This window comes from Mercenaria mercenaria, chromosome 6, assembly GCF_021730395.1.
Source record: "Mercenaria mercenaria strain notata chromosome 6, MADL_Memer_1, whole genome shotgun sequence".
Lineage (NCBI taxonomy): Eukaryota > Metazoa > Mollusca > Bivalvia > Venerida > Veneridae > Mercenaria > Mercenaria mercenaria.
In genome coordinates, this window is record NC_069366.1 from 86451737 (window position 1) to 86474949 (window position 23213).

The 23213-nt window shown below is 35.5% G+C and overlaps 2 protein-coding genes across 2 annotated transcripts in view; both read right to left on the reverse strand.

Annotated features, from left to right (window-relative positions):
- Window positions 1–4286: 4286 nt before the first annotated feature.
- LOC123548301 (E3 ubiquitin-protein ligase ariadne-1-like) overlaps window positions 4287–23213 on the reverse strand; it is a 366173-nt gene continuing 347246 nt past the window's right edge. The window contains exon 8 of the transcript XR_008371494.1: window positions 4287–4746. The gene's annotated coding sequence lies outside the window, so the exon portion shown is untranslated. The remainder of the gene's footprint in view (window positions 4747–23213) is intronic.
- LOC123548306 (diphosphomevalonate decarboxylase-like) lies at window positions 12266–19746 on the reverse strand. Its single transcript, XM_053546555.1, has 3 exons — window positions 19596–19746; window positions 14663–14821; window positions 12266–12768 (listed from the first exon to the last, which is right to left on the reverse strand). The coding sequence occupies exons 1-3, from the start codon at window positions 19662–19664 to the stop codon at window positions 12592–12594; spliced, it is 405 nt and encodes a 134-aa protein (XP_053402530.1). The 5' UTR covers window positions 19665–19746; the 3' UTR covers window positions 12266–12591.

Sequence of the window (23213 nt, forward strand, 5' to 3'; positions counted from 1 at the left end):
CAACAGCTTGGATGAAAATTTTCATTTCCCATCAAACTGACAAAGACAGTATAAATGACACTGAAAAATGATAAAGTGGGTGAAAATACAAGTTACATATCGGTAAAAATGCAAGACGAATGTAAATTTTTCTGCATTATTTCAATAGCGTTACAACGGTTTACGACCTTTTGTACATTATATATTCGATTATTTTTAAAACATATCTTGCAACAAGTATTAAGTCAATAAGTTTACACCACAGGTCGTTTTCAGAATACTCATTTTTATGTATTTTTAGATAAATTATTTTTCGCTTAAATACATATAATAGCTCAAACATAATTATTCCTGTGGCGCTATAATGTTTGAACTTGCGACCACTTTTGCATTATGTGGCGCACTACATAAAAGTCATTCTCCATTCAAAACTGTATCAATTGAATACGTTTTTATGTAGGAAGTGTTTGTCAATCAATGAGGCTGGAACTTACTATTTTCTTATTTCAGCACTGGAACCGTTGAGAAGAATGGTAAATCAACACTCCTAACAAATGTTGTTATTCTACTGATCATTTTGAATCTTGCATTGAACAATACTGCTTTGGGTCATGAAAAAGATATGACTGTCGAAGAAGAAGCAAAGTCGCCGAAACGTGTGCGAAGGGCAATGGAGTTGATTTTAAAGCGGCCACCACAGGGCATGGCAGGAAATATTCTACTTGATGTCTGATTTTGAGCTGCAAAAATTTTCAAAATAACCGACGTATACATGTATAATCAGCTCATAAATTATACTAACAGAAACAACTATAAAAGCAGAGTTTTGATGCATCTGCTCTTTTTAACATTTTTTGTCATAAATAATTTCAGACGTTGCGACTTCTATATGTATCTGTAACTGCTTAGACTCTTGAAAATAGTACTGTTTTAAACAGAAGATGAATATCACTTCGTATGTATTCGTCCTGCATATACTGATATAAGAAGAAAATATATATGTAACTTATACTTCATCCGTCCGTCTGTTTATAAGTATTTACAATTGTTAAGATCAACTGATAAAAATATTCTTGTGAAACTATCATTGTTTGTAAAAGAAGCTCTTACTGTAAGAAATTCCAAAATTAATAACGTTGTTTAACTGTCTAACCTCCTATATGTAAACTGTTGTACCAAGCTGTTTAACTTTTTTTGTCTAATTATCTATTCATTGTATGTATTTCATTTACGTGATGTTATATTCTTGTATTTATGTGTTGAGACGATGTACTCCGTACAAGTCTATAATAAAATATCTGTTCTGTTCTGTTCTTAATAGTACGTATTTTAAGCACTGTTTCTTTTGAAAGTTATTTCTTTGTCACGTGTAATGCCCATTATGATTAAAATCTCACTACAATTATAGTTTGGTGTTTCTTCAATATATGCATATTTCTGGTCGCAAATGTTATGATCTAATGATAGAAAATAGATGCATTTTCATTTGTCACTTATGAGAGGTGTCAATAACATATCAGAATAAAAGAATACATATTTTGATTTTAGCAATTGGTTGTTTGAAATTTCAAATCATTTAAGGCAAAAAAGTGACCATAGACAATCATTAAAATGCCTTATTGCCTTGTTTGTATTAGACGTGTGAAATAATATCTTAACTAATAGTATGCCTATTTTCTTTATGTATAATAATTTATTTATTTATTTGAGTTTTACGGCGCACCAAGACAGTATAGGTTATATGGCGCCAAACAGGACTACAAATTTTGGTTTCACATCTCTTTATGCATATTAAGTAAGTATATTAAGGTACCATATATTTAACATGAATAGGAGATTTGTCATTTCAAAACACATGATCAACAGTGATATATCTCTGACATTTTAAATAAAATGCTTACAGTTATGGTAAAAAGAAGACAAAACACACGCAAGCTACCCTGCCCGAACAGAATAACATTAAAGGGTAGGCTGTTTTAAAAAATGATAACTCGATTTCATTGCGATTAGACACAATCCATATCGCCGATGAGAATATAAATTGAAAACATCGCTAAATAGCATTTATATTAAAACATATTCAGTGTTAAAAGATTCAATTTTAAGCATAGTCAATAGTCACTATAGGTTAGAAGGTGTTATCTATGGTCTATAAACTCATGCTAAATGAATGAAAATTTACAACACTTTAAAATACCATCTCCATAAAAGTGTGTATTTATACTACATTACATAAGACATACTACTACCACTACATTTTATATGTTTATCTAAGAATATATATGAAAAAAAACGACAACAAAAAAAAAAAAAACGTTTTCTTCTTAAAATAATAAATGTATCATCAGATTTTGGCTGAAAATTTTATCACTTCTACAGTACTGGAACCCAAGATCACTGACAGTTATCTTATTAGTCAAAGTCAAGTATTAAACTAGATATATTAACTTTAGTCTAGTTTTGTTTTAGTGTTTTATATTTATTTTACCTTGTATAAACTGTATGTAACATGCTGCTGAGTCTTTAATAAACTATAAAATATATTGTGTAAATAGAAATATCCTGCTTAAACGTGCTAAAACAGATATACACTCGTATTCATAGTTCATACTGAAAGAGTTTTTATCGCATGCAATATTGCTATGTTCTAAAAATGAGTTATGTTCCATAACCAAGTGGCTCCTCCACCGTTATATAACGTGGCCAATATAAAATCACCTGATAGATAACATCATATTAATTATTTTTTAACTTTTACTACCTTAAAATACCTTGTAAATACTAGTATATAGATGTTGTTTTTTTCATATAACCCCCTTTGCCACTTTATTAGATGTTTAAACAATATGCACTTACCACTTCAGTTTGAATTTCAATACTTTAGATGTGTTGTCTCTCTGAATGTTAGTTGCATTCAGTTCGTTATAATTAAACAGTCTAGAAAATATGATCTGATAATTTTTTAAGTATTTATTCCTATATAACTCATATAACAAGTGACCCCCAGTGCGGGGCCTCTTTTCACCCCAGGGGCATAATTTGAACAATCTTGTTAGAGATCAACTAGGCAATGCTACATACAAAATATCAAAGGCCTAGGCCTTGAACATTCAGGCAAGAAGATTTTTTCCATATAGAAGTCTAAGTTAAATTTGGCACCCCAAGGGCAGAGCCTCTTTTCACACCAAGGGCATAATGTGAAATACTTTGGTAGAGGACTACAAGGCAATGATACATGCTAAATATCAAATATCCTAGGTCTTGTGGCCTCTTTTCACCCCAGGGGCACAATTTGAACAATCTTCATAGAGGACCATTAGATGATGTCACATGCCAAATATCAAGTCTCTACGCCTTGCAGTTTTAGAAAAGAAGATTTTTTTAAAAGCTTTCCTTTCGGTTGCCATGGCAGTCAGAGTTCTCAATGGAATTCAATTTTTTTAATAATTTTGAAAGGGGGCTACCCAAGGATCATTCCTGTTTAGTTTGGTGTAATTCTGCCCAGTGGTTTTTAAGATTTCTTTTAGAAATTGTTGATGGACGCACGACTGACGACGGACATTGAGCGGTCACAAAAGCTCACCACGAGCCTTTGGCTTAGGTGAGCTAAAATATATATAATATTATGGAAAAATGACCCGATGAAACTGCTTTAAAATGTACCCTAACCTGTATATTTGTTTTTTATAGCAAACAATTGGACGGTCCACGGTCTATATATTAGAGAACATTCCACTTCTTTCTCAAAAATGATGATTAACCTTAATAGTGTGTCTAACATACCAGGAAGTTCAGATTGAACTTGTGTAATTTTAACATGTATGCGCGTATATAATAACGAGGGTAGACTCAATGTTTGCACACATAGTAAACTACTGTTGCTCTTTCAGTTTTTAGAAGATTTGTTTGTTTGTTTGGGGTTTAACGCCGTTTTTCAACAGTATTTCAGTCATGTAGTTAACCTAACCAGTGTTCCTGGACTCTGTACCAGTACAAACTTGTTCTCCGTAAGTAACTGCCAACTTCCCCATATGAATCAGAGGTGGATGACTAATGATTTCAGACACAATGAAGAAGAAACAAGAAGGTCATGTATACATACATGTACATATAGGGAAAAGAGACCACGCCCTCTAGCGTCCATGTTTTTTGACAAATCAAAATAATTTGAAAAATCTTGGTAGAGGGTCACACAAGGACCAATTTTGTAAAATTATTCTAAAATCGGGCCAGCAGTTTCACTCAAGAAGATTTTTAAAGTTGCCACTATATACATAGGGAATAGTGACCACGCCTGGCGGCCATGTTTTTGATGAATCAAAATAATTTGAACAATCTTGGTAGAGGGTCACACAAGGACCATTTATGTAAAATTATTCTTAAATCGGGCCAGCAGTTTCACACAAGAAGATTTTTAAAGTTTCCACTATATACATATAGGGAAAAGTGACCATGCCCCTAACGGCCATGTTTTTGACGAATCGATATAATTTGAAAAATCTTGGTAGAGGGTGACATAAGGACCATGTGTGTGAAATTACTTCAAAATCGGACCATCGGTTTAGGAGGAGAAGTCCTTTGAAGTTTTTTTTCTATTTTTAGCTCTGGCAGCCCATATGTGCAACCAAGCGGAATCGTTTGAACAACTTTGGTAGAGGACCACCAAAGGAACATCACGGCCAAGTTTCATCAAATTCCATTCATTGGTTTTGGAGGAGATGTCGTTTAAACACAAATGTTGACGACGGACGGACGACTTGACGGACGCTGGACACAGAGAGATCACAATACCTCAACATAAGCACTTTGTGCTCAGAGGAGCTAAAAACAAGACGTAGCTTGGCTGATTTAAAGTATTTGGTGTATGATGTCGATATTTACGAACTTTAAATAATGTTGGTATGTAATGTCGTTAGAAATGTTGGCAACAATCGCTATTGTTATTGTTGATATCAATGGTTGCAGTACTTTGAAATATTTTCATCAAATACAGATTGTTAGTATGGGTTTCTTTTAGATTATGGAATGATCTTATATGTGTAACCATGTTAAGGGGTCATTTTTTCTGAATTATTCCATGCCCTCTGAAAAGACGTCATGTTTGGTCTTAGCCCATTCTGTCCTAACGTCTTATCTCCACTCCTTCTCTGGTGATATTTATCTTTCAATCACCTAGGATTCCGATAAGCCAATCTACCTCTGAATATCTAGAAATATTATGCAATATAACATTGATTTTATAGTTTTTTTACCTTGGGTATTGTTGTTAATTAGTGACATATGACATCATCTATGTGTTAATAGGTATGGAATTTTCGCTCTTTGTAAGTAAACTGAATTAGCTATACAATAAAGTTAATTTAATGCAGATGTGCACTGGTTATTTTTTAACTGACTGTTGAATTAAAGACACAAAACAAATGACCATAATCTTTCATCAGATTTTTTTGCTACAAAATAAACAATTAATAATTGCTAAATTTTATTATGCACAGGTTTAAACAATAAATAAGATCAAAATAATTTTAAATTATTTATAAATAAATAAAACCAACAAAGCAGATGTTACTTTTTTCATACATATGTGAACATTGTCATATCGCAAAACCATAACTGAAAATGGAAGGTCTGGTGTGCATAAATGAAAGATAGTTTAATCTTAATGTAAAATAAAATATTTTAGTTCTTGCCTTCTCAAGGATATAATCCACAATTATACCAGTTTTGTTCAAGTAAGGTTGCGTGCATCATCACGACGTAATATGTAAGATCATGATGTCAAAACGTTCACGCGGTACGAAAAGGTAAAATAATACTACGAGATTTATTTATTTTTATTTTGCATTTCAGTATGATGCGTACACGTTACGTTTGTGAGGTAATTATTAACATCTGTCTTTATTGCAGTGTATTCTGATGAGTTTCAATACCCAGTTATTTACAATTCAAAATTTTCCGCATTCGAAAATTTAGATCTGTACTTCATTATCATCATCATCATCATCATCTTCAGTAATCGCCTCACTCTAGATACTCGCATTTTGAAGAAAAATAAAAAAAAAAGTAAAAAAAACTTAACGCCTTTTCCATTAACTCCACAGCTTGGTTTTTATTTTTATGTCCTCTAAATTTTGACATTTGGTACAATATTAAATGATTATGCAATTGTAATAAATCATAACAACGATACTAATCAGAAGTAAACTCATTTAGCCGTTAAATGGTTTGATCTCGCAGATGGCATTATTTGCCACATAGCGACGAGCGAAAAAGTTTTTATTTTTGGGTTGCCTTATTTCAGCTGGCATGGTTCAATTAATCTTCGTCAATATCTATTATCAATTCATTCATCTTTAGATCATATAAATAATCATCTTCAATAAATCACAAATTATAATTTGAACGACGCTCGTTTTTGCAGCTTTCCTGAACAAAATATTTTTTTTCAGAACATCCCGTTTTATTTTTGTATAAGAATGTTAGCAACAAAAAAACTGATTGATCCAATTCGTCAGAAAGAACCAAAGATATTATAACAAGACAGATAAAACGTGACGACTGCAAGCTCCACGTGGAACATGTGGAATTCAGAGCTACTATTGTAATTACGCATGACGCGGCGTGCGCTTGCCACCGCCTAACTTAGCATGCGGTCGGACGGCGAATGAATGCATATTATACAGATTTTGGTAACATAATCACACCTCCTAAAGCGTCAAGTGATAAACACATTCAGTTAATCTATATCCACCGCCGAATAAGTTTTATTATATACCTATATAAATTCTGTAAAAAAAGTCGGCTTGTATTTCACAATTAAATATGAAAAGACAAAAATCCGTTTAGTACCTTTTCTTTGGTTTTCAACTGTATTTCAGTTATATAACGGCGAGCAGTTAACCTAACCAGTTTTCCTGGATTCTGTACAGTACAAAGCTGTAACTGCCAACGGCCCCACAAGAATCAGAGGTGGAGAACGAATGATTTCAGACACAATGTATTTTTTGAAATCGTCAAGAATATATGCCTCGCCCAGAGCTTGAACTCACGACCCCGAGATCCGTTGATCTGCGCTCTCCCTATTGAGCTAAGCGGATGGGATAGTATAGTATCTTTTAAATTCCGAAGTGTACATTCCGTATTGTATGCTGCCGGACTACTTTCATTAATCTGCATGGCCTGACAAAGTTCTATAAATAGCGCACATAAAAACTTCTCTTAGTTTCATTTTAATATCGATAAACATTGAAGATTTCGTTCAATAACAAAACAACAAACACAATACAGCTCGTTTAAATGGGTCAACCGTGTTGTTGCACTTATAAAATAGACTGGCCCGGTTTATAAGTTGGTCGGGGCTATGGGTATGTATTGTATTTTGCCATCGAAACATTTCTATAAAATGCTTCTTCCCCTTCCGTTTGGATCCGTCCATATTTACAAACACGTTTGTTTATTTTATGGACTGTAGCTCGTCAAACACGAAATGCCTCCCTTGATGCATTCAGTAAATGCACAATGAACAGAAATTATTTGCTCAATGTACACAAAAGTTCTACTGTTTTGATTCAATGTGACATTGGCCTTTGACCTATTCCCATTCAAAATCAACAGGGTTCAACTGCTGGTCATGATCAACCTCCCTATTAAGTTTCTTGATCCTAGGCCCAGGCGTTTTAAAGGTATCGTCCGGAAAGGGTTTAACTGTTCCGGGGTCATTGTGATCTTGGCCTTACGTCTACAGACCTCAAAATCTACAGATGTCATCTACAGGTCATGACCAACCTCCCTATCAAGTTTCATGATCCTAGGCCCAAGCGCTCTCAAGTTATTGTCTGGAAACGGTTTAAATGTTCCGGGTCACTGTAACCTTGACCTTTGACCTACTGACCTTAATATCAATAGGGGTCATCTGCTGGTCATGATGAACCTCCTCTCTACCATCTTTCCTGACCCTTGGCCCAAGCGTTCTCAAGTTATCGTCCAGAAACCGTTTAACTGTTCCTGGCCAATCTGACCTTGAACTTTGACCAAATGACCTCAAAATCAATAGGGGTCATCTGCTAATCAATAGGGGTCATCTGCTGATCATGATCAATCTCCCTTTCAATTTTCCTGATCCTAGGCCCAATCATTCTTGAGTTATCGCCCAGAAACCGTTTTACTGTTCCTGGTCACTGTGACCTTGACCTTTGACCTACTGGCCTCAAAATCAATAAGGGTCATCTGCTGGTGATGAACAACCTCCCTATCAACTTTCATGATCCAAGCGTTCTTGAGTTATCATCCGGAAACCGTTTAACTGTTCAGGATCACTGTGACCTTGACCTTTGACATACAGATCTCAAAATCAATAGGGGTGATCTGCAGGTGATGACTAACTTTCCTATCAACTTTCATGGGCCCAAGCGTTCTTGAGTTATCATCCGGAAATGGATTGGTCTACATACAGACCGACCGAAAGACATCTGCAAAACAATATACCCCTCCTTCTTCAAAGAAGGGCATAAAAATAGGTAGAGATACATAACAAGAGTCATTATAACAGTTATAGCTACAGATCTGGGATTTTGCATAAATTTGTCTCTCGTGCATTTTGCAAGGACGGATCACATGCGACTCATGAGTTCCGATCTTGCAAAAATCTACACAAACAAATACAGCATCCCAGATCGAGCTACTGTTATAATAACCCTATTTTATAATGGGGGTTACATATTTTGACAGATATACCGGTATATATATTTATATACACAAGTTTATTGTTGTTGTTTTTTTTCCCAAAAGGACGTGCAAGGGTTTGTTGGTTCCTATGCTCTGCACTGTATCGACCTATATTTGTATTTCCACCAATGGGCTGGACTTTATGTTTATGAAAACAATTAAAGGGAAATAACACTGCAGTTAATGTAGAGATCCTGATGAAGATACGCATGCACCACCGTCCTATACTTATTCATATTTGTGTTAAATGTCATGAAGATCATGTATAGGATTACTTTATATATATGTGGGAATTCATGGAATGTAAAATGATTAAAAGGCAAAAAGTCTGGTGTATGTAGTAATCATGGCGAAAATGAGAGTGCACTACAGCCCTACAGTTATTTGTAAAATTTTATGAAGACCCAACACTAGGTTACTTACTGATGATGGCCCCAGATATCATCTAATATCCTTAGGACGGCCAGCACATATTTATGCAATCTCGCCAGGCATATGTATGTTTTTGACAACACAGAAAATGACCTCACTCGACCTTCAGCTATTTCCGGAAGTACATGTAAATAAAATGAAAGTAGAAATGCTAAACTTGAAAACGAAAGCCGCAATTTGATTCGTAGATAGTCAGGGGTCACGCGCAGGGGTCACCCCGTCTAAATGTATGCGCGTGGACTTCTTTTTTTTTTTTTTTTGCTATTGGGGAGCCAATTTTCAGCACTTTATTACGACTGAAATTACCTGGGCTTTAGTACAGCATGTCAGCTTTTAATCTATGAAAAAAATATTTGAGCTCTAAATAAACAGAAATCCCACAGGGGTCCGTAACGGACCAAGGGTACATTGATAATTTTGGAACTTCATCAAATCGCTCAAAATGTCATTTTTGATGTATGAGAGTGCCAGTATATGCCTCAGATGTAAGATATAACCGTATCTGAGAGCTGCAGACCTAGACATTTCAGAAATATTTTCAAAATAAGTTTCGTGTAATAAATGTTGTTTCTACGGTAGTGTGAAAAGGCCATCAAACGCTAATACGTTTTAGTACCTTAAGGCTGCGGGAAGGATATGACCTGCTTAAAGATGTGTTTTCATGAAGCCTAATTCAATGCAACATAAACGTTGTATATCTACGAAAGCTTCTTAATGTGTTTCATATGTATATGTACATATCATTTAATCACTTGCTAAATAACGTGCACCACAATTATTAAAGCAGGAGCCTACGTGACTTTAAACCACTTGCCCCTCAATGATGCGGTTTAAGGTATTGGACCCATAATAGAGTACCTCCTTTTTGAAAAGATTCAATTCCTACCATAAACCTACTTTGACTGCAATTTTCAAGGAGGCGTAGGTTCAAGTCCCATTTGGACCAATTTTTTTCTCTCCATATTTTCCTTTTTTTCTTGTAAGTTTTTACTTCTTTCAAGTCTTATTATGGATGTATTGTGCAAAAGTGGAAATTTTTCATTTTATAAGCGATTTCTTGCTTTTCAAAGCGAATTTTCCTCTGAATCAGGAGGGGTAGAGTTAGACATCTTTAAAAATACTGAGTTACATGTGGTAAAAGGTCTCTATTTTGCCTTCATTCTTTAGATTACATAAATTATTGTGGAGGAAATGCAAATAAGTTTAACTTCTGCCCCAAGGTTATTTTTGAATGAAGTGAGCAAAATTCAAAACAGACCCACAGGATTCGACCTTAATTTTTCAATGTTGGAATTAGAATTATGTCTCATTAAATCTATTTACTTGAGGCACCCTAGAAAAAAATGATACTTACAGTTTTATTTTGTTTTATAATTGTTTAACAATAGTTTGAGGTTTATTTTATCAAAATTAATGCTGTAATGAATTCTCTGCAAACGTTTTAGATAGTGGCCATCACATTGAAATTTGTCTCTACTTGAGCTTGAGGAAATACCATAAATTATACAAAATTTACAAAAAACGGCACGGTGAAAGTTCTTTAAAATTTGCAACACAGTGCGAAACATGGTCAACTTTAAGAATATACCAAGCAAATGCCATTTTTTAAACATTACTATTTGGGGTCCAATACCTTAAAACCATAATTTGGACGTAGAGCATGACCGTGTAAGGGTCATCCTAAACACTGCTAAGATATGCAAAGACACACAACGTTTTTCTATTATTTGACCTATTGACCTAGTTTTCGAAGGTACGTGACCCTGTTTTGAACTTGACCTAGATATCATCAAGGTGAACATTTTCACTAATTTTCATGAAGATCTCATGAAAAATATGGCCTCTAGAGAGGTCACAAGGTTTTTCTATTTTTATACCTACTGGCCATGTTTTTGACCGCACGTGACCCAGTTTCGTAACTAATCTAGATATCATCAAGATGAACATTCAGACCAATTTTCATGAAGATCCATTGAAAAATATGGTCTCTAGAGAGGTCAATTTTTTTTTCTAATTTTAGACCAACTGACCTAGTTTTTGACCGAAGTTGACCCAGTTTCAAACCTGACCTAGATATCATCAAGATGAACATTCAGACCAACTTTCATACAGATCCCATGAAAAGTATGGCCTCTAGAGAGGTCACAAGGTTTTTTTATTATTTGACCTACTGACCTAGTTTTTGATGGCACGTGACCCAGTTTCAAATTGACCTAGATATCAACAAGATGAACATTCTGAGCAATTTCCATGAAGATCCATTCAAGGGTATGGCCTCCAGAGAGGTCACAAGGTTTTTCTATTTTAAGACCTACTGACCTAGTTTTTGATCGCAGTTGACCCAGTTTCAAACTTGACCTATATATCATCAAGATAAACATTCAGACCAACTTTCATACAGATCCCATGAAAAATATGGCCTCTAGAGAGGTCACAAGGTTTTTTCATTATTTGACCTACTGACCTATTTTTTGATGGCACGTGACCCACTTTCGAACTTAACCTAGATATCATCAAGATGAACATTCTGACCAATTTTTATGAAGACCCATTCACAAGTATGGCCTCTAGAGAGGTCACAAGGTTTTTCTATTTTTAGACCTACTGGCCTAGTTTTTGACCGCACGTGACTCAGTTTCGAACCTGACCTAGATATCATCAAGATGAACATTCAGACCAATTTTCATACAGATCCCATGAAAAAATATGGCCTTTAGAGAGGTCACAAAGTTTTTCTATTATTTGACCTACTGACCTAGTTTTTGATGGCACGTGACCCAGTTTCGATCTTGACCTAGACATCATCAAGGTGAACATTCTGACCAATTTTCATGAAGATCTTGTGAAATATATGGCCTCTAGAGAGGTCACAAGGTTTTTTGTATTTTTAGACCTACTGACCTAGTTTTTGACCGCACGTGACCCAGTTTCGAACTTGACCTAGATATCATCAAGGTGAACATTCTGACCAATTTTCATAAAGACCCCTTGAAAAATGTGACCTCTAGAGTGGTCACAAGCAAAAGTTTACGCACGCATGCACGGACGGACGACGGACGCTGCACGATCACAAAAGCTCACCTTGTCACTTTGTGACAGATGAGCTAATAAAACAAAACAAAACTACATCTATAAAAAGTATTATAGCGCTTCTATTTTTGGCAGTATGTAAATAAATTATCATATATTAAAACTAGTAAATAGAATAATTATATTCTGTCATAAACCTGCACTACAGTGAACACTGTGCTAGAAACCGCTATTGATGAGAGACCAATTCACTTTAAAGACCTTTACTGATAGTATCACTTTCCACTGACACATTTGCTGTGTTTTCAAACGTAACACCTGCAAAAATATTCCATGCAGTGTTTATATACTGTTTTAACCTTACTTGTTACACACTTTCGCTGTATAACCAGAGGCTGATAGCACCAGATAAAACAATACTGGACCTCATGATACACAGTCAATTTTCCTCTTCTCTGAGACCAAATGTTTTGGGAAACCTTCTTCATTAAGCAAACAGTCGTTCCCGTCTGTACAGAGTTGTGGACCAGGTCCTGGTACAGTGTGAATCATATATTTTATTGCACCCTGTTGTACTGGCAGAGCCACTGAAGAAATAAAGTCCTGAAATAAAAATGTAACAAAATGATAAAATCGCATTATTGTAAAGTCTTTCAATTAACAGTCATACTTTTGGATTTCTTATCAAACTCTCGTGCTAATCAAGCTTATTTTCATCAGTTTTCATCGTTTGATAATCAAAATCATTTCCTGTGATACTTATGCAAACAAAACCTAAATTTTTCTCAGTAAAATTGAACTTTTTGTTGGTTTTGTTCACTTTTCAATCTTATCATAAAGTCACATACTTGACTTCAGACTTCTTTTATTGGCCATTTAGTATCCATATCTAAATAAAACAGATATGACCATCGGAGCAAAGGTGAACACCTGACACACAAATGATCTTGGTAAAAGTTTTGCTTTATAGTGGATTTACTTAGAAAACATCAAGTAGCAGACATTCACTTCTGGATTTACATGTGAACACAAATTACTAACAATGTCAGTGCATTTTAACAGAAAATTATATGCTTAAAATAAGTGCAGCAAAACTTTATAATAGACGAGAGGGCCAAGATGTCCCTAGGTTGCTCACCTGAGAAACACACCATAACAGTGTAAACATGTTTGACCTAGTGATATCATGGAAACAAATATTCTGGCCAATTTTCATTAAGATTGGACCAAAATGTGGTCTTTTGAGTTTAAACAGGTATTTTCTTTGATATGACCTAGTGACCTACTTTTTGACTCCAGATGACCCATATTCGAGCTTGCCGTAGATTTCATCACGGCAATCATTCTCACATTTCATGAATTGTGAATCAATTGAAAAATACAGCCTCTATAGCATACAAAAGATTTTTTCATTTGACCTAGTGATCTACTTTTTAATCCAAGATGACCCATATTCAACCTAAACCTAGATTTCATCAAGGCAATCATTCTGACTAAATTTTATGAGGATCAATTGAAAAATACAGCTTCTATCACATACACAAAGTTTGCCCTGATTTGACCTAGTGACCTACTTTTTACCTCAGATGACCAATATTAAACCCCACCTAAATTTTATCAAGCCAATCATTCTGACCAAATTTCATGAAGATCAATTGAAAATACAGCCTCTTTCAGTTTCACAATGCTGTTCTTTGATATGACCTAGTGACCTACTTTCTGACCCAAGATGATCCATATTCAAACTCAGTCTAGACTCCATCAAGGCAATCAGCCTGCCCAATTTCAGGAAGATCAACTGAAAAATACAGCCCCTATTGCATACACAAGGTTTTTCGTTGATTTGACCTAGTGACCTAATTTTTGATCCCAGATAACTAATATTCAAATTCAACCTAGATTTCATCAAGGCAATCATTCTGACCAAATTTCATGAAGATCAATTAAAAAATACAGCCTCTATCACATACATAAGGTTTTTCTTTGATTTGACCTAGTGACCTAGTTTTTGACCCCAGATGACCCATATTCAGCCTCGACCTAGATTTCATGAAGGCAATCATTCTAACTAAATTTCATGAAGATCAACTGAAAAATACAGCCTCTACAGCATTCACAAGCTGAATGTTGACAGACAACAGACGGACACCGGACATCGAGCGATCCCAATAACTCACCTGAGCATTGCTAAAAAGAATTAAACATAATGATACTTATTACTTGTGATTCTTAACAAGTCAAACAGTGAAATATACACCTAAAATTATTCATATATACATCTGTACCTTATTAATAGTCTCTGTATTAACTGGTAAGCCAGTCATAAGTTAAATATTTATTTCTCATTACCTACTAGTTTATCAGTCACAAACTGTTTAAATGTACCTCATTAATAGTCTCATTACCAACTCGTTTACCAGTTACAAATTGTTTCAATGTACAGAATAGATAGTTCCTCAACCAAATGGTATACCAGTCGCAAATTGTTTAAATATACCTTATCAATTGTCTCGGTAACAACTGGTATACCAGTCACAAACTGTTCACTGCTATCTGCTGGGGGGAAAAAATGTTTTATGACAGCTGTAACCATTTCAACATCTTCTTCCAAAAGGTAAAGACAAGCATTTGGGCCAGCATCAAAAGTATATGCAACCTACAAGAACAGAAAAAAACCTATTATTTTATGTTTTTCGGTGGTTTATCGAAATATAACGGTGAATTATATCCTGATAAACTCACTGGCCACTCAGTGAAAATTATCAAATCTGATACCCGGATTAACGTCAAAAAGTTTACCGAGCGTACTGAAAGCCGGAAACAATATGACGATGACGTCGTTAAAATGACGTCATCTTTGCGATGCTTCCTGATAAAATTTCCCGCAAATTTCGACATTTTATTGAAATAAACACAACAAAAGTAGAGTTTTAGACATAAAATAAACAGAAAAATTGTTGGTATCGATGTAATATCACGGTAATTTCACTCGTGAACACCAAAAGTTGTTATTTTCACTCGTGGCTGCGCCACTCGTGAAAATATCACTTTTGGTGCCCACTCGGTGAAATTATAACGTGATATTACACCGAAACCAACAATTATCCTCTATATCTAAGCTTGAAGATATTATTTCAACAAGGCAGTCCGAAAGACAGCTATGTTCCCCGCCGCTGTTATGTAAAGTGGCTCAAACCCTGATCTGTGACCTTGAACTTGAGCCACCATGACTGACTCGTGGGTTTTGCAAATTGTTTTGATGAGGTGATCATTTGATCCAAATTTCTTAATTATCTTTCAAGGGTTTATGATATATAGAGCAGACACGAAACGGAAGGCTCAAACCTTTGACTTTGAGTTGTGACCTTGTCTTTCAGCCGATATGGCTGACTCATGGGTGCTGCACATTGTCTTGAGGTCATCATCTGATCCCAGTTTCATGATTATCCTTCAAGGGGTTTATTTATTTATTTGCGTTTTATGGCGCACCAACACAGTATAGGTTATATGGCGCCAAACAGGACTACAGATTTTGGTTCCACATCTCATTTACATCAAAATAAAAACATGAGGTAAGGTATCAAAATCTGCATAACTGCTGGAATCACAGAGTTACTGCAAAACCAAGTGTTAAGACCCTATTAGTCGCCTCTTACGATCATGCAAGGGTAAAGCAGTGGTTCCAGGGGTTTAAAAGATACAGAGCGGACATAACACGGAAGGCTCAAACCTTTGACCTTGAGTTGTGACCTTGACCTTCAGATGACATGACTGATTCATGGGTTCTGCACATTGTCTTGATGAGGTGCTCATTTGACCAAAATTTCATGAATATCCTTCAAGGGGTTTAGGAGATACGGAGCGGACAAGAAATGGAAGGCTCAAACCTTTGACCTTGAGTTGTGACCTTGACCTGACATGGCTGACTCCTGAGTTCTGCACATCAACTTGATGAGGTGATCATTTGACCCAAGTTTCATGATTATCCTTCAAGGGGTTTAGGAGATACAGAGCAGACACGAAATGGAAGGCTCAAACCTTTGACCTTGAGTTATGACCTTGACCCAACATGGCTGACTCATGAGTTCTGCACATCATCTTGATGAGGTGATCATTTGACCCAAGTTTCATGAAAATCCTTCAAGGGGTTTAGGAGATACAGAGCGGTCACAAAATATTATGGAAGGATAGAAAACTGAAGAACGGATGGAGACCATTCCTATAACCACCAACCACTTGTGGCAGGGGATTAATATTCAAACAGTAATTTTGTAATAGAGGAATGTCAAATACTGGACATCTACCCCTGGATCAATATTATAGATAAATCAAAATCAATTTATGATTGCTCCTTAGCTTCAGCATGTGTGCTTTAAAATTAGAGATAAAGCATTGCAATACAAAAGAAAACTGACAAAATCTTAATTTAATTATGATCAGGCCTCATTCATCTCCCTCATTTTATCTAAGTACTGGTATTACAATAACAAAATATTTCCCATCTTTTAATATCTGAAATCCAGTAATATAATCATGCTGAGTGGATGCTACCAAATGCCAAATGCATAAGCAGGTACCAGCATCAGCTTGATACACCTGCTGAACCCTCAAAATGAATCAGTTTATTATGTACAAACCTTTCTGATCTTCAGTATGTTGTCTTATTTCTGTTCATGAGGCCAATACCTGACTAAAAACAAGTTACTCAAAAACACCTTTTTTAGGTGGACATTGTTAGCTGAATGTTCAAAACAGGTCAATACTGTTCACACATGTATAAATGTTGTAAAATAAAGCTTATTGAACTGACTGCCATTATTACAGATACGCTAATAAAAGAAAATTAAATCCATCATATAAAGGTATTTGTCAGTTATGACCTTTAGTTTTACCACATACTGCAAATATGTCCCAAATCTCTCTCCCAGAACAGAGGTATGTTGTTTTGATCATGTCTGTTGATCAGTCAGTCTGTCTGTTGGTCAGTTGGTTTCTGCTCATTAACTAGAGAGTGCTTGGCCTTACAATGATCAGACTTCATAGGTTGATTGCCTGTGGACAACAACTGATCCCATTACTTTTTAAGGTCAGCAGGTCAAAGGTCAGAGTTACAGTGACAATGAGACTGACAACAATTTTAGATGAATAAGTAAAGAAGGCTTTGTCCATAGTTGCCTGTAGTCAGCAAATGGCCTTGTTGTTTTAGAGGACATTTGGTCAAAGGTCAAGGTCACAACATACAAACAAGAGGGCCATGATGGCCCTGCATCGCTCACCTGAGTACCATTGCTAAAAATATGATCAAGTTTTGACATGGAGCACATAGGCATACACAATAAATATCATCAGGATAAATATTTTCTTGTAACAGTCCCTTTTGACCTAGTCAGGGCCAATTTCCATACCAGGTTTGAGGGTCCTAGGCTCAAATGCTGCATTTTTGTACTAATAACACTATTCCTTACCCTGGAAGACTTAAATAACATTTAAAACCAATCTCATTAGACGCTGCTGAGATATATTCGTTTACATAAAATAAAGGGGGGTAATTTGTCATAAATTCAGTCAAAAGTTATCTACCCCGATTGTCTGAGTTCATCTGATGGCACAAATGACATTTCAAATCAGCATCTTAATTGGTTACTGAGATACACCCATTTTAATTTTTCAATTTGAAACAAAGGGAGGTAATTTGAAAAATCAGTCCACAGCTATCTACCCTGATTGCCTCAGTCCAACTAAAGCCAATAATGAAATTTCAAATGAGTTCTATAAATATTTACCAAGATAAATCCATTTTTATTAAAATCAGGGGTGGTAATCATGCATTGGTATATGCATGTAGAAGATGAAGAGTAAAAGCTTATACTACAATATATTAGTAAAGTATCCATTTCGATAGTTATCTAATATGACTATTTCTTACCATGGAAGACATAAATAACGTTTCATACCAATCTCATTAGAAGCTGCTAAGGTGTATTCATTTAGATTAAAATAAAGGGAGGTAATTTGTCATAAATTCAGTCAATATGTATCTCCACTGATTGTCCAAGTCCATCTGTTGACATAAATGAAATATCAGATCAGTATCTTTATAAGTTACAGAGATATACCCATTTCAATTTGAAATAAAGGCAGGTAATTTGACATAAAATCAGTCCATAGTTATCTACCCTGATTGTCTAAGTCCAACTTATGACAATAATGAAATTTCAAATAAGTCCTATGAGTACTTACTGATATAAATTCATTTTGATTACAATCAGGGGAGGTAATCAGATATAAAATAACTTTGGAACAGAATCCAGGATTTATTGTTGCTGAAGATATTTAGGAAGTTTGTATCAAATTGAACCATTTTAAAATGAAGTCTCTATGTGGCTGCAAAAGCCAAAATAGCAAATTTTGGACCTTTAAGGGGCCATAACTCTGGAACCCATGATGGTATCTGGCCAGTTCAAGAAAGGAACCAAGATCTTATGGTGACACAAGTTTTGTGCAAGTTTGACTAAATTCAAATCATAAATGAAGCTGCTATTGTGCAGACAAGGTCAAAATAGCTAATTCTGGTCCTTTCAAGGGCCATCACTCTGGAACCCATAATGGCATCTGGCCAGTTCAAGAAAGGAACCAAGATCTTATGGTGATACACGTTGTGTGCTAGTTTGGCTAAAATAAAACCATAAATGAAGCTGCTATTGTGTAGACAAGGTCAAAATAGCTAAGTCTGGCCCTTTCAGAGGCCATAACTCTGGAACCCATAATGGAATCTGGCCAGTTCAAGACTGGAACCAAGATCTTTTGGTGATACAAGTTGTGTGCAAGGTCAGTAAAAATCAAATCTTAAATAAAGCGGAAGGGAAATTGCTAACAGACAGACACCGAGGCGTTAACATAATACGTCCCTTCAGGCGTATAAAAAGGAATCGAGATCTAATAGTGATACAAACTGTGTGCAAAAATTGGTTAAAATCAAATCTTAAATAAAGCTGCTATTGTGCAGACAAGGTCAAAATAGCTAATTCTGGCCCTTTTAGGGGCCATAACTCTGGAACCCATTAAGGGATCTGGCCAGTATAGGAAAGGAATCGAGATCTTATGGTGATACAAGTTGTGTGTAAGTTTTGTTAAAATAAAATCATAAATGAAACCACTATCGTGCAGACAAGAAATTGTTGACAAGACAAATGCACGCACGCGTGCACGGACTGACGATGGACGAAGGGTGATCTCAAAAGCTCACCTTGTCACTATGTGACAGGTATGGTGACAGGTGAGCTAAAAACATGCCCACTTGTATTTGACTGGCTGTCATGGGGAAGCAGGACTGGTGTGCTACACTGAGTTCTTGTTATTCTAGGTATGAAAATGCACAGCAACTATACAAATCACAGGTTATCAAAATGTATTCTTACTGATAATCTTACCTTATTCTGGTGATGATAACTGTTGAATGAATGTATGAGTGAGATAATCTGTCTGGACACATCTGTCATGTAGGAGATAGGAGGATATGTATCGAGGCATACAGCATGCAATTGGTTGCTTTCCTGATATATAAAATATGTATAAGTCAGATAATCTGTTTAGAGACATCTGCCAAGTAGGAGACAGGAGGATATGTATCAAAGCAGACAGCATGTATTGTGAAATCATTTGAACTGGCTTGCATGAAATTTTACGAAAGAGAAAAAGACAACTTCACATGGGCTTTAAATAGCGCATTTGCTATTTAAGATAGTATTTTTTAAAAGAAATTTTCAGAAATCACCAGCATCGCACGTTTCACTATCATGAGCCGCCAGACACTAAAAGCGGCCTATTTATGACCTTGTTAAAAAGCAATATGACAGTCTAACTGACAATTGTTGTTAACTGACACTATGGTTAGGTAAAATGAGAAAGAGTATCAAAGGATTGATAAAAATAAAAGGAGTTTGAAGTTTTATAATGAATGGCACTTGTCCAATTACTCTAAAACAACAATGGTAGGTCAGAATCAGGCCTCGATCTTGACGGTAGCCCGGTAGCCCGAGGCTACCAGTTTTTCAAACGGACTACCGAATTTCCCAAGCTGGGTAGTCCGTCGGGCTACTAAGTTTTAAAACATGTTAATAATAAAAGCGTGAAATTTTACCGATTTATCTGATGTTTCCTTTTGAATGACAATGATATTTTCGGTCCACATAACACCGGTCAGCCATTTTTCCGAAATTTAAATCCCTTAATTTTCACAATAATTACAAAAAGAACTTCATGAATCTGAAATGTACATCCTAAATACTAGCTTTCGTATATTTATGCATGAATTGATGACTTCAGATTTGCAATATATAAAGTAATTTTACAAAATTCAGAAATTACATCCCTAAAAATTACCTGGATTGACTGGAATTTACCCGCGAATCGTAAAGATATCAAAACGTCATGCCAGTAATTTTCCATTCCACGAGCACGTGCGACCTATCGTATCGCCGTTACTTAAATGTTTATCGACACGTTCACAAAAAAACGCTTGTAGTGCATTCATTTTTTAATGTAATCGCTTCAAATTTTCAGCACCGCTTTAGAAATAATACAGTTTGAATTCTATAATGATTTTAATAAGATGTCGACAGAAATGTAGGCAAAATTCTATAAAAACGGTCGAAGTTTCATACAATTATTTGTAAAATTTCAAACAGCGCGATCTTAATTATTTATTTATTTCTAAAAGTAAATAAATAATACATACTATGGTCATAAAATTCAGACTTTTGACAAGAAAGTACAAAAAACAGAATTAAAAAATCTTAAATAATGAAAAAGCGGCAGCAATTTAAATACATCGAGTAAAACGATTTTTGGCAAACAGATTTCTGCAAGTGCGGATGAATAGGTTACGGGACCTCGTGAACGTAAATAAAAACAATGATTGTTTTAAAATAAAGCAGTATGATGTCGCTGTGGTTTTTAATAAGTTTAATAAGTAAATGAATCTTTGTACATGTCTTTTTAGACTTGACACTATGTCAGATATTCTTTTCAAACAATAATGTAAATTCCTTGAGGGCAAATAGGTCACAGAGGTAGGATATCTACTATTATCGTTTGACACATTTACCTGTCAGTTTATACGGGATATTGCGCATTCACTTTTAAAAAAAATTAAAGAAGATACTTTTTTCTGATTTCTTCTAAGCAATTTAAGGAACCGAGGCCGTACGATCAGACAGTGATGTGTCACATGGCGCGAAAAGATGACGTAATGCCATGACAATCTCGGGCAACTAAACCCCTTTGACCTCCACTTTAGATGCCATGATACCGACACACTTCTTTTAGCTCTTTGAGGGGGTTTTAATTGATGATGAAAACAAGGCCAATTACTTGTCTATCAACAGAATAATTACCGAGAATTGTTATAGTTTTTTTTCCGCTTTAAACACGGGTGGGTTGATGATGATTATTGTGTCCACGTCGCCCCGGACTGTGATAATAGGCTACATTTACTTGATCATAATGCAAAACAAGAGGGCCATGATGGCCCTATATCGCTCACCTGTTATCATTGGTCCTCAGAAAAAATATCTAAGTCCACAAAGGACAGGAACAACAAAGAGAAGAAATTTAACCAAAAAGAAAAAAAATTCTTACAAGGTACAGATATGTCAAAATACACCTAAAAATTGGAGGTACCATCCATGTTGTACCACAGAAAAGTGGTCTCGGTTTTTCCCTACGGCCAATAATAAAAAAGTTACTAAAAATAAGCTATTTATAGTAACGTAAAAGGGAAGTAATTAAAAAAAAAAATTATTGTAAGTGAACAAAAGAAGGATCTGCCAAATAAATCTGTTGACATAAATGAAATTTCAGATCAGTATCTTCATTAGTTACGGAGATATACCCATTTTAATTTGAAATAAAGGGAGGTAATTTGACATAAAATCAGTCCATAGTTATCTCCCCTGATTGGCTCAGTCCAACTGATGACAATAATGAAATTTCAAATAAGTCCTATAAGTACTTACTGATATAAATCCATTTTGATTACAATCAGGGGAGGTAATCAGATATAAAATAACTCTGGAACCTACGATTGGATCTGATTTGTCATGGAATCCAAGATTTATTGTTGTTGAAGATATTTTGGAAGTTTGTATCAAATAAAACCATAAATGAAGTATCTATATGGCTGCAAAAGCCAAAATAGCCAATTTTGGACCTTTAAGGGGCCATAACTCTGGAACCCATGATGGAATCTGGCCAGTTCAAGAAAGAAACCAAGATCTTGTGGAGATACAAGTTGTGTGCAAGTTTGGTTAAAATCAAATCATAAATGAAGCTGCTATTGTGCAGACAAGGTCAAAATAGCTAATTTTGGCCCTTTCAGGGGCCATAACTCTGGAACCCATTAAAGGATCTGGCCAGTTTAAAAAAGCAACCGAGATCTTATGGTGACACAAGTTTTGTGCAAGTTTGATTAAATTCAAATCATAAATGAAGCTGCTATTGCGCAGACAAGATCAAAATAGCTAATTCTGGCCCTTTCAGGGGCCATAACTCTGGAACCCATAATGGAATTTCACCAGTTCAAGAAAGGAACCAAGATCTTATAGTGATACAAGTTGTGTGCAAGTTTGGTTAAAATAAAATCATAAATGAAGCTGCTATTGTGCAGACAAGGTTAAAATAGCTAATTTTGGCCCTTTCAGGGGCCATAACTCTGGAGCCCATAATGGGATCTGGCTGGTTCAAAAAAGGAACCAAGATCTTATGGTGACACAAGTTTTGTGTAAGTTTGATTAAATTCAAATCATAAATGAAGCTGCTATTGTGCAGACAAGGTCAAAATAGCTAATTTTGGCCCTTTCAGGGGCCATAACTCTGGAACCCATAATGGGATCTAGCCAGTTCAAGAAAGGAACCGAGATCTCATGGTGATACAAGTTGTGTGCAAGTTTGGTTACAATAAAATCATAAATGAAACCACTATCGTGCAGACACGAAATTGTTGACGGACGCACGGACTGACAACGGACGACGGACGAAGGGTGATCACA